At 39.0% G+C, this 20,551-nt stretch overlaps 1 protein-coding gene across 1 annotated transcript in view; it reads right to left on the reverse strand.

Moving 5' to 3' along the window:
• The window catches only part of LOC103659148 (disintegrin and metalloproteinase domain-containing protein 5-like), a 163,794-nt gene that overhangs the window by 55,792 nt on the left and 87,451 nt on the right, over positions 1 to 20,551 (reverse strand). The window contains exon 14 of the mRNA XM_040643170.1: positions 11,827 to 12,126. Within this exon, the coding sequence (XP_040499104.1) occupies positions 11,827 to 12,126 (300 nt within the window). The remainder of the gene's footprint in view (positions 1 to 11,826; positions 12,127 to 20,551) is intronic.

The following is a 20,551-nucleotide window of genomic DNA, read 5'->3' on the forward strand; positions in this document are numbered from 1 at the left end:
TTGCATTCCCACCAAAAGTGCATGAGGGTTCCTTTCCCTTCACATCCTCCCCAACACTTGTTTCTTGAATTTTTGATTTTAGCCTTTCTGACAGGTATGAGGTGATATCTCATTGTGGTTTAGATTTGCATTTCCCTGATTATCTCTGATGTTGAGCATCTTCTTATGTGTCTGTTGGCCAACTGGATGTCTTCTTTAGAGAAATTTCCTTTTATGTCTTCTGCCCATTTTTAATCGGATTATTGTTTTTAGATGTTGAGTTGTATAAATATTTTCTATATTTTCGGCACTAATCTTTTATCAAATATGTCATTTGCAAATATCTTCTCCCATTCTGTAGGTTGGCTTTTAGTTTAGTTGGTTGTTTCCTTTACTGTGCAGAAGCTTTTTATTTTGATGTAGTCCCAACAGTTTGCTTTGGCTTTTGTTTCCCATGTCTCAGGAGACATCTAGAAAGATGTTGCTATGGCCAATGTCAGAGAAATTACTGCCTGTGCTCCCCTCTGGATTTTAATGGATTCCTGTCTCACATTTAGGTCCTTAATCAATTTTGCGTTTATTTTGTGCATGGTGTAAAAAAGTGGTCCAGTTTCATTCTTTTGCTTGTAGCTGCCCTGTTTTCCCAAGACCATTTGTTGAAGAGACTGTCTTTTTCCCATTGCATATTCTTTCCTCCATTGTTGAAGATTGCCATATAATTGTGGGTTTATTTCTGGGCTTCTATACTGTTCCATTGATCTAGGTGTTTATTTTTGTGCTAGTACCATGCTGTCTTGATCACTACAGCTTTGTAATATATTTGCAGTCTGGAATTATGATTCCTCCAGTTTTGTTTTTCCTTTTCAAGATAGTTTTGGCTCTTCAGGGTCTTTTGTGGTTCCATGCAAATTTTAGGACTGTTTTTTTCTAGTTCTGTAAAAAAATGTTTTGATAGGGATTGCATTAAATCTGTAGATTGCTTAGGATAGTATAGACATTTTAACAATATTTGTTCTTCCAATCCATGAACATGGAATGTCTTTCCATTTCTTCATGTCATCTTCAATTTCTTTCATCACTATTTTATATTTTTCAGAGTACAGGCCTTTTACCTCTTTGGTTAAGTGTATTCCTAGATATTTTATTATTTTTGGTGCAAATGTAAATGGGATTGTTTTAATTTCTTTTTCTAATGCTTGATTATTAGTGTTTAGAAATGCAACAGATTTTTGTACATTGATTTTGTACACTGTGACCATACTGAATTCATTTATCACTTCTAGTAATTTTTTGGTGGAGTCTTTAGGGTTTTCTATATATAGTATTATGTCGTCTGTAAATAGTGAAAGTTTTACTTCTTCCCTACCAGTTTGGATGCTTTTTTTTCCTTTCTCGGGTCTGATTGCTATGGGTAGGACCTCTAGTACTATGTCGAATAAAAGTGGTGAGATAGGACATTCTTGTTTTTTTCCTGACCATAGAGGAAAAGCTCTGTTCTTCCCCATTAGGATCATATCATATTAGCTGTGGGTTTTTCAGATGTGGCCTTTATTGAGTCATGTTTTTATCATGAATGGATGTTGTACTTGATCAAATGCTTTTTCTGCATCTATTGAAATGATCATATGGATTTTATCCTTTCTCTTATTGATGTGATATATCATGTTGATTGACTTGCAAATGTTGAACCACCCTTGCAACCCCAGAATAAATCCCAGAATAAATAGATCACAGTGAATGATTCTTTTAATTATTGTTTGATTTGTTTTGCTAACATTTTGTTGAGGATTTTTGCATCTGTGTTCATCAGGGATATTGGCTGTAGTTCTTTTTCTGAAGCATCTTTATTTGGTTTTGGAATCAGGGTAATGCTGGCCTCATAGAATAATTTGGAAGCTTTCCTTCCACTCCTATTTTTTGTTAAATTTTGAAAAGTATAGGTATTAAACCTTCTTTAAATGTTTGGTAGAATTCACATGTAAAGCCATCTGGTCTTGGGCTTTTGTTTTTTGGGAGTTTTTTGATTACTGATTCAATTGCTGGTAATCAGGTTGTCCAAATTTGCTATTTCTGGTGTCTATTTTTGTGCCAGTACCATAGCACTGGGTTTTCTGGTTCAACTTTGGTAGTTTTTATGTTTCTAGGAATTCATCCGTTTCTTCTAGGTTGTCCAGTTTGTTACCATATAATTTCTCATACTATTCTCTTATAGTCCCTTGTATTTCTGTGGTGTCAGGAAGTCATGCACACACAAGTAAGGAATAACTTAGGACCAAAAAAATCATAAAGGAGAATTTATAGGAAATTTTAAAAATGGCACAATAATCAAATAACAATTCATTATGACTTTGAGTCGAGACAAGATAACACAGACCTATTTCTCTGTGTCCATGTTAGGCACAATTATAAAACATTATAAAATTAAAAACCACTGAGAGACAACCAGAAGAACTCAATGGTGGTGAGAAAAAGGGTGAGCTGGTTTGAGACCCGAACTGGAAGAACAACACAGCAGCAGAGCATCTTGTGCTTCTCCCCATGTCCCCTCTGCTCCAACCAAACAGAAGAAGTCTATTTTTGTGTCACTACTATGCTGCCTTGATATTACACTGCCACAAAAAAGGATTAGACCTTGACATTTGTGCAACATGAATGGATTTAGAAGGTATTATTCTAAGTGAAAGAAGTCAGACTGAGAAAGACAAATGCCATATGATTTCATTCATATGTGGAATCTAAAACACAAATGAATAAACAAACAAAAAGCAGAATCAGATCTATAAATACAGAGAACAAAGTGATGGTTGACAAGGGAAGTGGGAGGATGAGCAAAATGGGTGAAAGAGTGAGAGATACAGGCTTCTAGTTATGGAATATATAAGTCATGGAATAAAAGGTACAGCATAGGCAATATAGTCAGTGGTATTGTAATAGTGTTGTATGGTGACAAATGATAGCTATACTTGTGGTGAACATAGCATAACATATAGAGAATTTGAATGCCTAAATTGTACACCTGAAATTAATGTAACATGTGTCAACTATATCAAATAAAAAATTTTTGATAATTTACAATCACTCAAAAGAAAATGAAAAACACATGTATATGCTTAAATCATGCACAGAATTGGTTTTATGAAGAACACAAAATGATGATGGAAATAATCAAAGAAAGCTTTACTAAATGGAGAAATATACCAGGTTCATGAGTTGGAAGTTTCAACATAACAGAGGTCAATTCTTTACAAATTGATCTATCAAAATACCAGCAAGACTGGCTTGTAAGCAAAAACAAGCTTATTCTAAAATGTATATGGACAAGTACAAGCCATAGAATAGCTAAAATAATCTTGACAAAAAGAACAAAATGAAAGGAATCACTCCACCCAATATTAAGGCTTCTTATACAGCAAACGTAATCAATAGTGTGATATTGGTGGAAGAACAGAAAATCAATAAACCAGAGCATAAAACCCCAGAAATATACTCATGTAAGTATGATCAATGGTTTTTGAACAAAAGTGCAAATCTATGTAACAGTTTTTTCCACAAATGGTACTAGAACAACTGCACATCTGTAGTGGCTAATTTTTTTTTAAAGAATTTTATTTTATTATTATTTTTTAATGATTTTGTATTATATTATGTTAGTCACCATACAGTACATCCCCGGTTTCCGATGTAAGGCTTGATGATTCATTAGTTGTGTTTAACACCCAGTGCACCATGCAATACGTGCCCTCCTTACTACCCATCACCGGTCTATCCCATTCCCCTGCCCCCCTCCCCTCTGAGGCCCTCAGTTTGTTTCTCATAGTCCACAGTCTCTCATGTTTCATTCCCCCTTCTGATTACCCCCCTTTCTTTATCCCTTTCTTCCCCTACCGATCATCCTAGTTCTTATGTTCCATAGATGAGAGAAATCATATGATAGTTGTCTTTCTCTGCTTGACTTATTTCACTTAGCATTATCTCCTCCAGTGCCGTCCATGTTGTAGCAAATGTTGAGAACTCGTTCTTTCTGATAGCTGAGTAATATTCCATTGTATATATGGACCACAACTTCTTAATCCAGTCATCTGTTGAAGGGCATCTCGGCTCCTTCCACGATTTAGCTATTGTGGACATTGCTGCTGTGAACATTGGGGTGCATATGGCCCTTCTCTTCACTACGTCTGTATCTTTGGGGTAAACACCCAGTAGTGCAATGGCTGGATCATAGGGTAGATCAATTTTTAACTTTTTAAGGGGCCTCCACACTGTTTTCCAGAGTGGCTGTACCAACTTGCATTCCCACCAACAATGTAGGAGGGATCCCCTTTCTCCACATCCTCTCCAACAATTGTTGTCTCTTGCCTTGTCTATTTTTGCCATTCTAACTGGCGTAAGGTGGTATCTCAGTGTGGTTTTGATTTGAATTTCCTTGATGGCTAATGATTTTGAACATTTTTTCATGTGTCTGTTAGCCATTTGTATGTCTTCATTGGAAAAGTGTCTGTTCATATCTTCTGCCCATTTTTTGATTTGTTTATTTGTTTCTCGTGTATTGAGTTTGAGAAGTTCTTTGTAGATCTTGGATACCAGTCCTTTATCTGTAGTGTCATTTGCAAATATCTTCTCCCATTCCGTGGGCTGCCTCTTAGTTTTTCTGACTGTTTCCTTGGATGTGCAGAAACTTTTAATCTTGATGAAGTCCCATAAATTCATTTTATCTTTTGTTTCTCTTGCCTTTGGGGATGTGTCATGAAAAAGGTTGCTTTGGCCGATGTCGTAGAGGTTGCTGCCTATGTTCTCCTCTAGAATTTTGATGGATTCCTGTCTCACATCGAGGTCTTTCATCCATTTGGAGTTTATCTTTGTGTATGGTGTGAGAGAGTGGTCAAGTTTCATTCTTTTGCATGTAGCTGTCCAATTTTCCCAGCACCATTTATTGAAGAGACTGTCTTTTTCCCACCGGATGTTTTTTCCTGCTTTATCAAATATTAGTTGCCCAAAGAGCCGAGGGTCCATTTCTGGGCTCTCTATTCTGTTCCATTGGTCTATGTGTCTGTTTTTGTGCCAGTACCATGCTGTCTTTGTGATCACAGCTTTGTAGTACAGCTCGAAATCCGGCATTGTGATGCCCCCAGCTTTGTTTTTCCTTTTCAACAGTTCCTTGGAGATTCGGGGTCTTTTCTGGTTCCATACAAATTTAAGGACTATTTGTTCCAGTTCTTTGAAAAACGTTCTCGGTATTTTGATCGGGATAGCATTGAAAGTGTAGATTGCTCTGGGTAGCATGGACATTTTAACTATGTTAATTCTTCTGATCCATGAGCATGGAATATCTTTCCATCTTTTTATGTCTTCCTCAATGTCTTTTAAGAGTGATTTATAGTTTCTAGAATATAGGTCCTTTACGTCTCTGGTTAAGTTAATTCCAAGGTAACGTATGGTTTTTGGTGCTATTGTAAATGGGATGGATTCCCTGATTTCTCTTTCTTCGTTCTCGTTATTCGTGTACAGAAATGCAACTGATTTCTGAGCATTGATTTTGTATCCCGCCACGTTACTGAATTGCTCTATAACTTCTAATAGTTTGGGAGTGGCTTCTTTTGGGTTTTCCATATAGAGTATCATGTCATCTGCGAAGAGAGACATTTTGACTTCTTCTTTGCCGATTTGAATGCCTTTGCTCCCTTTTTGTCGTCTGATTGCTATTGCAAGGACTTCTAGTACTATGTTGAATAATAGTGGCGAGAGTGGGCATCCTTGTCGTGTTCCTGATCTTAAGGGAAAGGCTTCCAGCTTTACCCCATTGAGAATAATATTTGCAGTAGGCTTTTCATAGATGGCTTTTATGAGACTGAGAAATGTACCTTCTATTCCTACACTCTGAAGGGTTTTAATCAGGAAAGGATGCTGTATTTTGTCAAATGCTTTTTCGGCATCGATTGAGAGGATCATATGGTTCCTGAGTCTTTTCTTGTTGATATGATGTATCACGCTGATTGATTTGCGAATATTGAACCACGCTTGCATCCCAGGTATGAATCCCACTTGATCGTGGTGGATAATCCTTTTAATGAACTGTTGGATTCTATTAGCAAGTATCTTGTTGAGGATTTTGGCGTCCATATTCATTAGGGAAATCGGTCTGTAATTCTCCTTTTTGAGGGGGTCTTTGCCTGGTTTGGGGATCAAGGTAATATTGGCCTCATAGAATGAGTTTGGTAGCTTTCCTTCTGTTTCTATTTTTTGAAATAGCTTTAGGAGAATAGGTATTATTTCTTCTTTGAATGTTTGGTAGAATTCCCCAGGAAAACCGTCCGGGCCTGGAGTTTTGTTATTTGGAAGGTTGTTTATCACTGACTCAATTTCTTCATAATTAATTGGCCTGTTTAAGGAATCAATTTCTTCCGGTTTCAATCTTGGTAGTTTATAGGTTTCCAGGAAGGATTCCATCTCTTCCAGATTGCTTAGTTTATTGGCATATAGCTGTTGATAAAAATTTCTAATAATCCTTCCAATTTCAATGGTGTTCGTCGTGACCTCTCCTTTTTCATTCATAATTTTAATAATCTGGGTCCTTTCTCTTTTCTTTTGGATAAGTCTTGCCAGTGGTCTGTCAATTTTATTGATTCTCTCAAAGAACCAGCTTCTAGTCCTGTTGATCTGCTCTACTGTACTTCTGGTTTCTGCTTGATTGATTTCAGCTCTAATTTTGGTCAACTGCTTCCTCGTGCGTGGATTAGGCCTGTCCCTCTGTTGCTGTTCCAGCTTCTTGAGGTGAGAATATAAAAACTGCATTTTAGATTTTTCTATTCTTTTGAGTGAGGCTTGGATGGCTATGTATTTCCCCCTTAGGACTGCCTTTGCAGTATCCCATAGGTTTTGGACTGTTGTATTTTCATTCTCATTGGTCTCCATAAATTGTTTAATTTGATTTTTGATTTCCTGGTTTATCGAGTCATTCCTGAGCAGGATGGTTCTTAGTCTCCAAGTGTTTGAGTTTCTTCCAAATTTTTCCTTGTGGTTGAGTTCCAATTTCAGAGCGTTGTGGTCTGAGAATATGCAGGGGATAATTTCAATCTTTTGGTATCGGTTGAGACCTGTTTTGTGTCCCAGAACATGGTCTATTCTTGAGAATGTTCCATGGGCATTAGAATAGAATGAGTATTCTTTGGTTCTGGGGTGTAGTGTTCTATATATATCTATGAGGTCCAACTCGTCGAGTATGGCATTCAAAGCCTTTGATTCTTTGCTTAGTTTTTGCCAGGGTGTTCTGTCTATTTCTGAGAGTGGAGTGTTGAGGTCCCCTACTATTAATGTATTTTTATTTATATGTCTCTTTATTCTGGTTAAGAGTTGGCTTGTGTATCTTGCTGCTCCCCTGTTGGGGGCATATATATTTATAATTGTCATATCCACTTGTTGAATACTTCCCTTAAGAATAATATAGTGCCCTTCTGCATCTCTAACTATAGTCTGTAGTTTAAAATCCAATTTATCTGATATGAGAATTGCTACCCCAGCTTTCTTTTGAGGTCCATTTGCGTGAAAGATGGTACTCCATCCCCTTACTCTCAGTCTGAATGCATCTTTGGGTTCGAAATGAGTCTCTTGTAGACAGCAAATGGATGGGTCATTTCTTTTTATCCAATCTGCAACCCTGTGGCGTTTTATGGGATGGTTCAAACCATTTACATTAAGACTGATTACTGAGAGATATGATTTTAATGTTGCCATGTTGCCAGTAAAGTCTTTGTTTGTATTGGCTGTGACTTTCTGTTCTGTATCACTCTTGGGGCCTTTTTACTTTTATAGAACCCCCCGTAATATCTCCTGTAGGGCTGGTTTCGTGGTTACAAAATTGGTTAGTGACTGGCGATTCTGAAATGTCTTTATTTCTCCATCAATTCTGAATGACAGCCTTGCTGGATAAAGGATCCTTGGCTGCATGTTTTTCTCTGAAAGAGCTTTAAATATGCTCCCCCAACCCTTTCTCTCATTCCAGGTCTGTGTAGACAGGTCTGACGTAATTCTGATGCTTTTGCCTTGGTACGTGAGAAATTTCTTTGCCCTGGCCGCTTTCAATACTGTATCCTTGCATCTAATATTTGCGAATTGCACTATGACGTGACGTGGCGTAGGTTTGTCGTGGTTGAGCTTGGGAGGGGTCCTCTCTGCCTCTTGGACACGAATGTTTGTTTCCCTTGCTAGATTAGGGAAGTTTTCAGCTACAATTTGTTCAAATATCTCTTCTAGACCTCTGTTTTTCTCCACCCCCTCGGGGATGCCAATGATTCTAACATTGGATCGTTTCATTGAGTCAGTAATCTCCCGTAACCTACATTCGTGGGCGTGGATTTTTTTAAGACCATCTTCTATTTTCATTTTTTCCTCTATTAACCCATCCTCCAATTCACTAACCCGTTCCTCTGCTTCTGCGACCCTGGCCGTCAGAGCCTCTAGTTTTGCCTGCATTTGGCTCATAGAATTTTTAATTTCTGTCAGATTCACTCTCATTTCTGTCCTTAGGAATTCTATATTCTCAGTAACCTTTTCGTTAATAGTTTTTTCAATTCTGCTCATCATTTTGACCATCATTACTCTGAATTCCATTTCTGATACTTTGGTTACATCTATATCCATTATTTCTGTGGCAGAGGCCACAGACTCACTGTCTTTTTTTTTTTGCTGGGGGAGGGCTTCTCCTTCTTGTCATTCTGATGAGGAGAGGTTGTGGGGTTGTCCAGAGCCCAAATTATTGACTGGGTCCCAGGCCGTGCCCCTTGTTTTATAGGGATCTTAGGGATGTGGGCTTCTTCTTTAAAGATTTTATTTATTTATTTATGTGGCAGCCAACCAGCGAGAGAGGGAACAGAAGCAGGGGAGTGGGAGAGGAAGAAGCAGGCTCCCAGCGGAGGAGCCCAATGAGGGACTCCTTTCTGGAACGCTGGGATCACGCCCTAAGCCGAAGACAGGCACTCAATGACTGCGCCACCCAGGCACCCGGGTTGTGGGCTTCTTGATTTTTCAGCCTCCCTTCTGTGTTCTGGGGGAGGGGCCTGCCGCGCCGATACTCAGGCAACCCTGTTTGGGTAGAGTCTCTGTGTCCCCTGCGAGGGGGGATGGGGATGGGCACTCTCTGAGCCGGTATTTCCAGGCTTTTGTTCTCTGGCGGCTTTCCCTGGCGGTTTGCTGTGCTTCTTCTGAGAGTCAGAGCAGCAGCGGCCAAATTTCAGCCTCTGTCACGGAACAGAAGGATTGCGGCTGTTCTCTACTAATGTTCTGGCCACTTTAACTCTGTTACTGTTGGTGCTGCTCAACCCTGTAGCGTCCCGGGATGTGTGCCCCACACCCGGCTTCCCAGCCCTCACTTCCAGGGCCGGCGCGTCTCTGTCCTTTGTGTTTCTAACGCCGCCAGCCGCCAGCCGCCCCGCGCGCGCTCCGGAAGCTCCCGGTCTCAGTCTGGATCCAGTGTGCGCACTGGATTCCGGTGTTCCACGAGATGCCTAGTGGTGCGCGCACCCGGCTCACGGTCTCAGTCTGCTGTTTTGTGGGTGCCGACAGAGAGCCCGCCAGCTCCCCCGTGCAAGTGGCTACCGCTTCCTGGCGCCCGAACGCGGCGGCTCCCTCCCCCTTCCGTTTATCTTCCGATATCTGTGCACAGTTTCATGGCTCCCCGCTTCGTACCTCAATACTTAGCGCTGGAGATGTTCATCTGTAGAGATCCAGATGCATCTTCCTGCGTCTCAGGCTGGTTCCGTGGTTGTTTAGGCTGGTCTGGTACCTAACCAGCTCGACTCGGGGGACCAGCTGAAAAAGGTGTCTCCTACTCCTCCGCCATCTTAACTCCTCCTCCTCCGCTTAGGAAGGAACATTGAGTGAATGGGATCTGTAGTGGCTAATTTTAAGTGTCAAGTTGGCTAGGCTATGATGCACAGTTGTTTGGTCAAACACTAGTCTAGATTGTGATGTGAAGATATTTTTTAGATGTAATTAACATTTAAATAGGTAAAGATTTTGAATAAAGCAAATTACCCTCCATAATGTGGGTGGGACCCATCCAATCAGTTGAAGGCCTTAAGAGCAAAGACTGAGATTTTCCCAAAAAAGAAAGTGTTCTTTTATGGACTGCAACATAGAAACCAACATTAATTTCCATTCTGCTGCTCTGCAGAATTCAGAATCAAGACTAAAACATCAACTCCTCCCTGAATTTGCAGACTGCCTGATTGTCCTACAGATTTTGAACTTGCCAACTCCCACTGTTAAATGAATTCCTTGAAATAAACTACTCGTTCTGTCTCTGTAAATACACACACACACACACACACACACACACACTATTGATTCTGTTTCTCTGGAGAACCCTAATACAATATCCATAGACAAAAAAAAATCATGACCTAAATTTCACACCTCATTCAAAAATTTACTCAAAATAAAAGATGTTTAGGAAAACACAAGGCAGAAAACTTTTGGGTATCTAGGACTAGACAAAGAGCTCTTTAAGTTGACTTGAAAGTGTTTACTCTGAAAGCCCATGAGGAGAATGAAAATTAAGCTACAGATTAAAAGAAAATATTTACAAGCCACATAACAGACAAAAAAAATTAGTATCCAGTATAGAAATCTCAAAACTTGACAATAAAAAAAAAAATCTAAGTTAGAAAATGTGAAAAGGACTTCAGGAGAAATTTTACTGACAACAATATATAAATGGCACATAAATGCACAAAAAGATATACATCATTAGTCATTAAGGAAATGCAAATTAAAACCACAATGAGATATCACTATCTACCTATTAGAATGGCTAAAATAAAAATTACTGATAACACCAAATGCTGGTGAAGATGCAGAGAAACTGGGTATCTCATTATTGCTGATGGAGTTAAAGAAGTACAGCCACTCCGGAAAACAGATTTGCAATCCCTTAAGAAATTAAATATACATAGGCCACATGGCTCAGCAACTGCATTCCAGGGGAATGAAAAATTATGTCCACATAAAAACCTCCACAAATGTCAATAGCAACTTTGTTTGTAACAATTGAAAACTGGAAACAACCCAAATACTTTTTTTTTTTAAGATTTATTTATTTGAAAGAGAGTGCATGTGAGAGTGGGGGTAGGGGCAGAAGGAAAGGGGTATTGAGAATCCTCTAGCAGACTCCCTGCTGAGCACAGAGCCTGATGCAGGGCTTGATCCCAGAATCCTGAGATCATGACCTGAACCAAAATCAAGAGTTGGGCACTTAACCAAGTGAACCACCCAGGTGCCCCCCAAATACTCTTAATGGTTAAGAATGAATGGTTAGGGAGGAAGGTGAGATGGCTGTTTCAACCGGTCCCTTGAATTTAGCTGGATGTCTACCAAAAACCACTCTGAACACCCACGAAATCAGCCTGAGATATAAGAATATATATCTAGATCTTTACAAGCAGAAAAGCACGGCTTTTTGTGAGGTAGGAAGGGTGGAGTCGTCAATCAGCCTGAAGTTACCAGAAGATTACCAGAAGGGGGAGGGAGCCTCCATAAGCAGGCTCCTGGAAAGTGATATAACACCGGAGCGCAAAATCGGAACCCTCAGAAATCTGCTCTAGGGAGAAACATCTCGTCTGAAAGGAGCTCTGGAAATAAAAAGGCAGAATTATAGGGGAAGCACTGTGGTCTCAGGATACTAGAGGCCTCAGAGCCAAAGGGGCTTCCTGGACCAGCAAAGTACATGAGCAGTGAAGCCAGGAAGCAGGTAATGGTCAGCGAGCCCAGGAAGGGTCTCTCAGCTCAGATCGCCATGAACTGCTGGTTGAGAATTGCTCTTCTCTTGGGCAGCCTGAAAAAATCAGAAGCCTGCACCTGCAACCAGGCAAAAACTTGCAGAGCAGGAGCAGCCGTGAAAGGGCTCGAGAGCATCGCCCAGACAGGATCCAGGAGCTGCCACTGCATGCAGGAGCCTGGGGCCACTTGCGATTTTAGAATCATAAAGGGCAGGGATTCTCCAGGGCCCCTAGAACGACCTGAGAGAGTCACTGTGGGCGCGCACTGTGAGAGGCGCTGGTTTTCAATGGCACACACAGAAACGGAGACTGATGGTCCTGGAGGATAAGGTGAAGAGAGCAGAATAGGAGTCACTGAGGGTGTGTACCGCAGGAGGCTCTGGTTTTCCACATTGCACACAGAAACAGAGACTGTCCTGGAGGATTTAGGGAAAGAGAGCAGGTTGCAATTCTCGGCTCTGGGCCAGAGGTTTGGGTGCAGCCATTTTTGCTCTGACCCTTCAAAGAGGCTCGGACAGCCCACCAGGGAACAAGAGCACAGAGGTCCAGTTCCCGCTGAGCCCAACCCCCCAACAGGGAAAAGGGGAACTCTGCCTAAGCAGAGCTACTTGAGAAACTGCATGACAGACCCCTCCCCCAGAAGAGGGGCTGGAAGACCAAGAGGACAACAACCCTATGGATCCCATAAGATGGTAAAATCCCAACGCCAGGGAAAATTGTGCATTGAGCTCCAGGCGTTGCCTCACGGCTCCTTCATTTTTCTGATGATACTCTCTTTCTTTTTACTCTTTCTCTTCTGCTTTTTCTCTGTTTTTACTTTTTACCGTTTTCTCCTTTCTACTAGAGGCTTAGTGTACCAACTTATATTCCATAGTATCTTTTTACACCTATATTTTTGGGCTTTTTCACACGCATATTGTTTTATACATACGTGCTTTTTGCAGTCCCTTTTTCAGTATTCATTTCTGCTTTTTCACACCTATATTTTTCCATAACTATTTTTTGTGCTTTTTCACACCTATATTCTTTCACACCTCTATTTTTTGGTATTTTTCACACCTATATTTTTAATGCTTTTCCACACCTATATATTTATAGATATATGACTTATTGTAGTGCTTCTTCACACCCATATTTTTTAATAAATATATACTTCACTGTAGTCCTTTTTTCACTATTCAATTTTACCTTTTTAAATATACAAGTTTTACTTCCCTTGTAATTTTGGGAAGGAGTGTCTTCTAATAAACCAAAATATACCCAGGAACAACTGAAACATCTGCTTTGTCCACACAGAGATAAAAGCCCCTTCCCCTGACCCCCACTTTTTAAATTTTTAAAAATTTTATAAATTTTATTCTTGTGTTTCATTTTGGCTTTGTTTTTTCAGTGGTGGCTTCTGACCACTCCATATTTTCCTAGGGTGCATCTTGTTTGGATCATGGTTGATATTTTGGACTCTGTACACTCTCTCAACCATCCCTCAACAGAATGACTAGGAGGAGGAACTCCCAACAATGAAAAGAACCAGAGACAATGGCCTCTGCCTTAGATCTAATGGATATGGATATGAGCAAAATGTCAGAGGTAGAATTCAGGATAGCAATCATGAAGTCAATAGCTAGGCTTCAGAAAAACATTAACGACAATATAGAATCTCTAAGGACAGAAATGATATCTAACCAGGCTGAACTAAAAAAAAAAAAAATGCTACTAATGAGAGCCAGTATAAACTGGATACTCTAACAGCCAGGGTAAAAGAGGCAGAAGAGAGAATTAGTGATCTAGAAGACAAGCTAATGGAAAAGAAGGAAGTGGAGAAAAACAGACATAAGCTGCTAGTAGCACATGAGAAAAGGATTGCAGAGATTTATGATGCCATGAAACATTTCAATGTCAGGAATATTAGGATCCCTGAGGGAGTGGAGAGAGACAGGGGGCTAGAAGGTATATTTAAGCAAATCATAACTGCGAACTTCACTAGTCTGGGGAAGGAAACAAACACTTGAGTCCAAGAGGCAGAGAGGACCCCTCCCAAAATAAATAAAAATAGATCAACACCCTGACATACAATAGTGAAGCTTGCAAATTTGACAGCCAAGGAAATAATCTGGAGACTAGCCAGAGAGAGGAGGTTCCTTACATATGGAGAGGGGAACATCAAAATAACATCAGACCTGTCCACTAAAACCTGGCAAGCCAGAAAAGCCTGTCAAGATATATTCAGGGTACTAAATAAATATAACATGCAGCCAAGAATACTTTATCCAGCAAGGCTATCATTCAGAATGGATGGAGAGACAAAGAGCTTTCAAGACAGGCAGAAACTGAAAGAATATGTGACCACTGAGCCAGCCCTGCAAGAAATATTAAGGGTAATTCTGTAAATGAAGAGAGACCACAAGAGTCACACAGACCAGAAAGAAACAAAAAATCTATAGAAACAGGGGCTGTACAGGCAATATGATGGCCCTAAATTCATATCTTTCAATAGTCACCCTAATGTAAATGGGCTAAATGTTCCCATGAAAAGCCACAGGGCTGCAGATTGGATAAAAAAGAAGGACCCATCCATATGCTGTGTACAAGAGACTCATTTTGAACCTAAAGACCCCTCCAGATTGAAATTGAGGGGATGGAGAACCATCTACCACACTGATGGATCTCAAAAAAAAAAGCTAGGGTAACAATCCTCATATCAGACAAATTAGATTTGAAAACAAACACTGTAGTAAGAGATGTAGAGGAACACTATATTATACTTAAAGGGTCTATCCAACAAAAGATCTAACAATTGTAACTATCTATGCCCCCAACATGGGAGCAGCCAACTACATAAAACAACTGTTAACCAAAATAAAGAATCATATTGCTAATAATACATTAATAGTAGGAGACCTCAACACTCCAGTCTCAGTAGTGGACAGATCTTCTAAGCAGAATATCAACAAAGAAACCAGAACTTTGAATGACACATTGGACCAGATGGACTTCATAGGTACATACAGGACATTCCATCCTAAAACAACAGAATACTCATTCTTCTCCGGTGCACATGGAACTTTCTCCAAAATAGACCACATACTGGTCACAAATCAGGTCTCAACTGATACCAAAAGATTGGGATTATTCCAGGCATATTTTCAGACCACAGTGCTTTGAAACTGGAACTCAATCACAAGAAAAGATTTGGAAGGAATTCAAACACTTGGAAGTTAAGGAGAATCCTCCTAAAGAATGATTGGGTCAACCAGGAAATTAAGGAAGAACTTAAACAATTCATGGAAGCTAATGAGAATGAAAACACATTGGTCTAAAACCTATGAGATACTGCAAAGGTGGTCCTAAGGGTAAAATACATAGCCATCTAAGCCTCTCTCAGAAAAGGAGAAAAATCCCAAATGCAGAAGCTAACCTTACACCTAAAGGAGCTGGAGAAAAAACAGCAAAGAAAACCTAAACCAAGCAGGAGAAGAGAAATAATAAAGATTAGAGCAGAGATCAATGAAACAGAAGCCAGAAAAACAATAGAACAGATCAGCAAAACTAGATGCTGGTTCTTTGAAAGAATTAATGAGATTGATAAACCTCAGGCCAGACTTTTCCAAAAGAAAAGGGAAAGGACCTAAATCAATAAAACCATGAATGAAAGGGAAGAGATCACAATTAATACCAAGGAAATAGAAACAATGATTAGAAATTATTATGAGCAACTATATGCCAACAAATTAAACAACCTGGAAGAAATGGATGCCTTCCTGGAAACATAAACTACCAAGACTGACACAAGAAGAAATAGACAATCAGAATATACCAATAACCAGTAATGAAACTGAAGCAGTCACCAAAAACCTCCTAAAAAACAAGAGTCCAGGGCCAGATGGCTTCCCAGGAGAATTCTACCAAACATTTAAAGAAGAAAGAATACCTATTCTCCTGAACCTGTTTCAAAAAATAGAAACAGAAGGAAAACTTCCAAACTCATTCTATGAGGCCAGCATTACCCTGATCCCAAAACCAGGCAAAGACCCCATCCAAAAGGAGAATTACAGCCCAATATCCCTGAAGAATATGGATGCCAAAATTTTTAACATGATCCTAGCCAATAGGATCTAACAGTACATTAAAAGGATTATCCATCACAACCAGATGGGATTTATCCCTAGGATGCAAGGATGGTTCAACTTTGGCAAATCGATCAACAGGATAGAGCACATTGATAAAAAGAAAAGACAAGAACCGTATGATCCTCTCAATGGCTGCAGAAAAAGCATTTGACAAAATACAGCATCCGTTCCTGATTAAAACTCTTCAGAGGGGCGCCTGGGTGGCACAGCGGTTAAAAGCGTCTGCCTTCGGCTCAGGGCGTGATCCTGGCATTCCGGGTTCGAGCCCCACGTCAGGCTCCTCCTCTATGAGCCTGCTTCTTCCTCTCCCACTCCCCCTGCTTGTGTTCCCCTCTCTCACTGGCTGTCTCTATCTCTGTCAAATAAATAAATAAATAAATAATCTTTAAAAAAAAAAAAAACTCTTCAGAGTGTAGGCATAGAGGAAAAGTACCTCAATATCATAAAAGCCATCTATGAAAAGCCCACAATGAATATCATTCTTAATAGGGAAAAGCTGAGAGCTTTTCCCTTAAGGTCAGGAACACAACAGGGATGCCCACTCTCACCATGATTGTTCAACATAGTACTAGAAGTCCTAGCCTCAGCAATCAGACAACAAAAAGAAATAAAAGGCATCCAAACTGGCAAAGAAGTCAAACTCTCTCTCTTCACAGATGACATGATATTAAATGTGGAAACCCAAAGACTCCACCCCCAAATTACTAACACTCATACAACAATTCAGTAATGTGGCAGGATAGAAAATCAATGCACAGAAATCAGTTGCATTTCTATACACTAACAATGTAACTGAAGAAAGAGAAATTAAGGAATTGATTCCATTTACAATAGCACCAAAAACTGTAAGATACCTAGGAATAAACCTAACCAAAGACGTAAAGGATCTGTACTCTAGAAACTATAGAACACTTATGAAAGAAATTGAGGAAGACACAAAGAGATGGAAAAACATTCCACGCTCATGGATTGGAAGAATAAACATTGTTAAAATGCCTATGCTGCCCAGAGCAATCTACACTTTCAGTGCCATCCCTATCAAAATACCATTGGCATTTTACACAGAGCTGGAACTAACAATCCTAAAATCTGTATGGAATGAGAAAAGACAGGGGAATGTTGAAACAGAAAACTAAAGCTGGGGGCATCACGATGTCTGAATTTAAGGTATATTACAAAGCTGTGGTCACCAAGACAGCATGGTACTGGCACATAAACTGACACATAGATCAATGAAACAGAATAGAGGCCCCAGCAATGGACCCTCAACTCTACGGTCAATCAATCTTTGAGAAAGCAGGAAAAAAATATCCAATGGAAAAAAAGACAGTCTCTTCAGTAAATAGGGCTGGGAACATTGGATAGCCCCATGCCGAAGAATGAAACTGGACCATTCTCTTATACCATACACAAAGATAAACTCAAAATGGATGCAAGACCTCAAGGTGAGACAGGAATCCATCAAAATCCTAGAAGTTAACATAGGCAGCAACCTGCTCACCATCGCCACAGCAACTTCTTCCGAGACATGTCTCCAAAGGCAAGGGAAACAAAAGCAAAAATGAACTTTTGGGACTTCATCAAGATAAAAAGCTTCTGCACAGCAAAGGAAAGAGTCCACAAAACTAAGAGGTAACCCATGGAATGGGAAAGGGCTGGTATCCAAGATCTATAAAGAACTTCTCAAACTCAACACCCAAAAAACAATCCAGTCAAAAAATGGGCAGAAGACATGAACAGACATTTATCCAAAGAGGACATACAAATGGCTAACAGAAACATGAAAAAATGTTCAATATCACTAGCCATCAGGAAAATACAAATCAAAATCACAATGAGGTACCACCTTACACCAGTTAGAATGGCAAAAATTAGCAAGGCAGGAAACAACAAATGTTGGTGAGGTTGTGGAGAATAGGCAACCCTCATACACCATTTGTGGGAATGCAAGCTGGTGCGGCCATTCTAGAAAACAGTATGGAGTTTCCTCAAGACATTAAAAATAGAGCTACCCCACGACCCAGCAATTACACTAGTAGGTATTTACCCCACAGATACAGATGCAGTGAAAAGAAGGGGCACGTGCATACCAATGTTCATAGCAGCAATGTCCGCAATAGCCAAACTGTGGAAGGAGCCCAGATGCCCTTCCACAGATGAATGGAGAAGGAAGTGGTACATATATACAATGGAATATTACTCAGCCATCAGAAAGGATAAATACCCAGCATTTGTATTAACATGGATGCAACTGGAGGAGATAATGCTAAGTGAAATAAGTCAAGCAGAGAAAGACAATTATCGTATGATTTCACTCATATGTGGAACATAAGGGATAGCACAGAGGACCATAGGGGAAGGGAGGGAAAACTGAAGGGGGGAAATCAGAGAGGGAGAGAAACCATGAGGAACTCTGCACCCTGGGAAACAAACTGAGGGTTTCAGAAGAGACAGGAGTGGGGGTATGGGGTAGCCAGGTGATGGATATTAAGGAGGCCACGTGTTGTGATGAGCCCTGGGTGTTATATGCAACTAATGAATTGTTGAACACTAAATCAAAAACTAATGATGTACTATAAGTTGGCTAACTGAACATAATAAAAAAATATAAATATAAAAATAATTACACTGAAAAAAAGAATGAATGGTTACACAAAGTGTTGTATATTCATACAATGTAATATTATTCAGCACTAAATATGAACTACTGACATGTGTGGCTTTCTAGATAGATCCCAAGGATTTTATGCTGGGTGACAAAAACTTATCTCTAGACGTTACTACATAATTCTATTATTATAACATTCTCCAAATGACAGAATTATAGAGATAGAGAACTGATTAAAACACAGCATTGGGTATACAGCAGAAAGGTATGACTACAAAATGAAGCCATGACAGAGTTCCACTTCGGTCATGGAATAGTTCTGTATTTTGATTATGATGGTGGTTCCATGAATATAAATTTTATATAATTGCACAGAATTACACACACACAACACACACACATATACACATTTTTGTAAAAAGAAATGAAATCTAAATAAGATTTCTACCGAAGGCAATTTCCTGCTTTTTATATTGTACAGGTTAAAGATATTAAGACAATATGGCTGTTGGATAGACAGGACCTCTCTAACCTATTTTCCATTGAAGTATAATTATTTCAAAATTAAAAGTTAATTAAAGAAAAAAAAAGACTACCAAAAACTGTGGCTAATTCTGGGTGAGTTCTGGGTAATGGTTTTCCTTCTTCATATTTATCTCTATTTCAAAAATTATTCAAAGATATATAACCTGTTTAATTTATATTTCTATTAATTTTGTAATATTAAAAATATTTGAAAAATGTTATAAACACTAAAAATACTGGGAATACATGTTCTGCAATATAAAGAAAATTTATCTCTAGGTGATGGTACTATGAATGATTTTTTCCTTTTCTGTATTTTCAAGTCATTTTTGATCTATGTGTATTATTTCATAATGGAAAAATTGCATTTATTTTAATAAATCAAATAACATTCAGCCAGATAAAATAATAAGGAAGCACTCTAGAACTGATGTAAATTAGTTACCACAAAATGTGTTAAGCAGAAAAATGTGCAAAAGCATTTATAGTATAATACTTTTTGTTTAACAAAGGAGATATAAAAAATGTATATATCTGCTCCATTGTGCAAAAAATAAAAGGTAAGATAACTAAAACTAAACAAAAACTAAGATTATAGAAACTAATAATAAAAACTAATTGTTTCTCTATTGGGAGTAGGGGAGAGTAATGAGAATGGATAGAAGGTTTGCAGGGATGGGAATGGAGTGGAAGGATAAAAAATGATAATTCCCTGAATATAACCATATACAGTTTTGAATATTTTAATTTTTTTTTGAAGACTGTATTTATTTGAGAGAGAGAGAGCTCATGTGTGTAGGAGTGGGGGGGAGGGTAGGAGCAGAGGGAAAGACACAAGCTGAACACAGAGCCAGTCTCGAAGCTCAGTCTCACAACCCTGAGATTACAACCTGAGCTAAAATCAACAGTTGGGCATTTAACTGACTGAGCCACCCAGGTGCCCCTATAGTTTTGAAACTTAAAATTCCTTTTATATTTCACATATCAGAACCTAAAATAAAATAAAATGAACAGGACAGGACAGGGGGAAATCCAAAAAGCTTACTGTTTTTCAAATGAACAATCTAACCACATTAAGAAGGAAAAATGAATTAACCCAAATAATTTTTGGAATAAAATATTTTTACATATGTTTTTAGGCTAAGGGCAAAAAGAATTTCACAGTGGAACGAGCTAGCAATTCTGAGATAGTTTAATGTGTATTCCAAAGGCATCCAAGGACGGAATTTTTATATATCACTGTCAAAAAAAGTGTCAAAGTATATCACTATCAAAGAAAATAGTCACAAATATGAAAAGGTAAGAGGCTAGAATGAACCCTATATTGCGGATTCAACTTGAAAGTGTAATTTTGACCTCATGCTTTTTAATGTAGATATGTAGATATAGAAATAGATACAAAATTTGATTGTAAATATACATACATATGCGTATATATATATATGCATAGATTCATATATATGTATCTGTATGTTTTCATATACACTAATAGTATATAGACATAGATATACATTCCCTACCTCTGTCTGCTGATGGCTCCAGAA

Source organism: Ursus maritimus, unplaced genomic scaffold (genome assembly GCF_017311325.1).
Source record: "Ursus maritimus isolate PB19 unplaced genomic scaffold, ASM1731132v1 scaffold_28, whole genome shotgun sequence".
Lineage (NCBI taxonomy): Eukaryota > Metazoa > Chordata > Mammalia > Carnivora > Ursidae > Ursus > Ursus maritimus.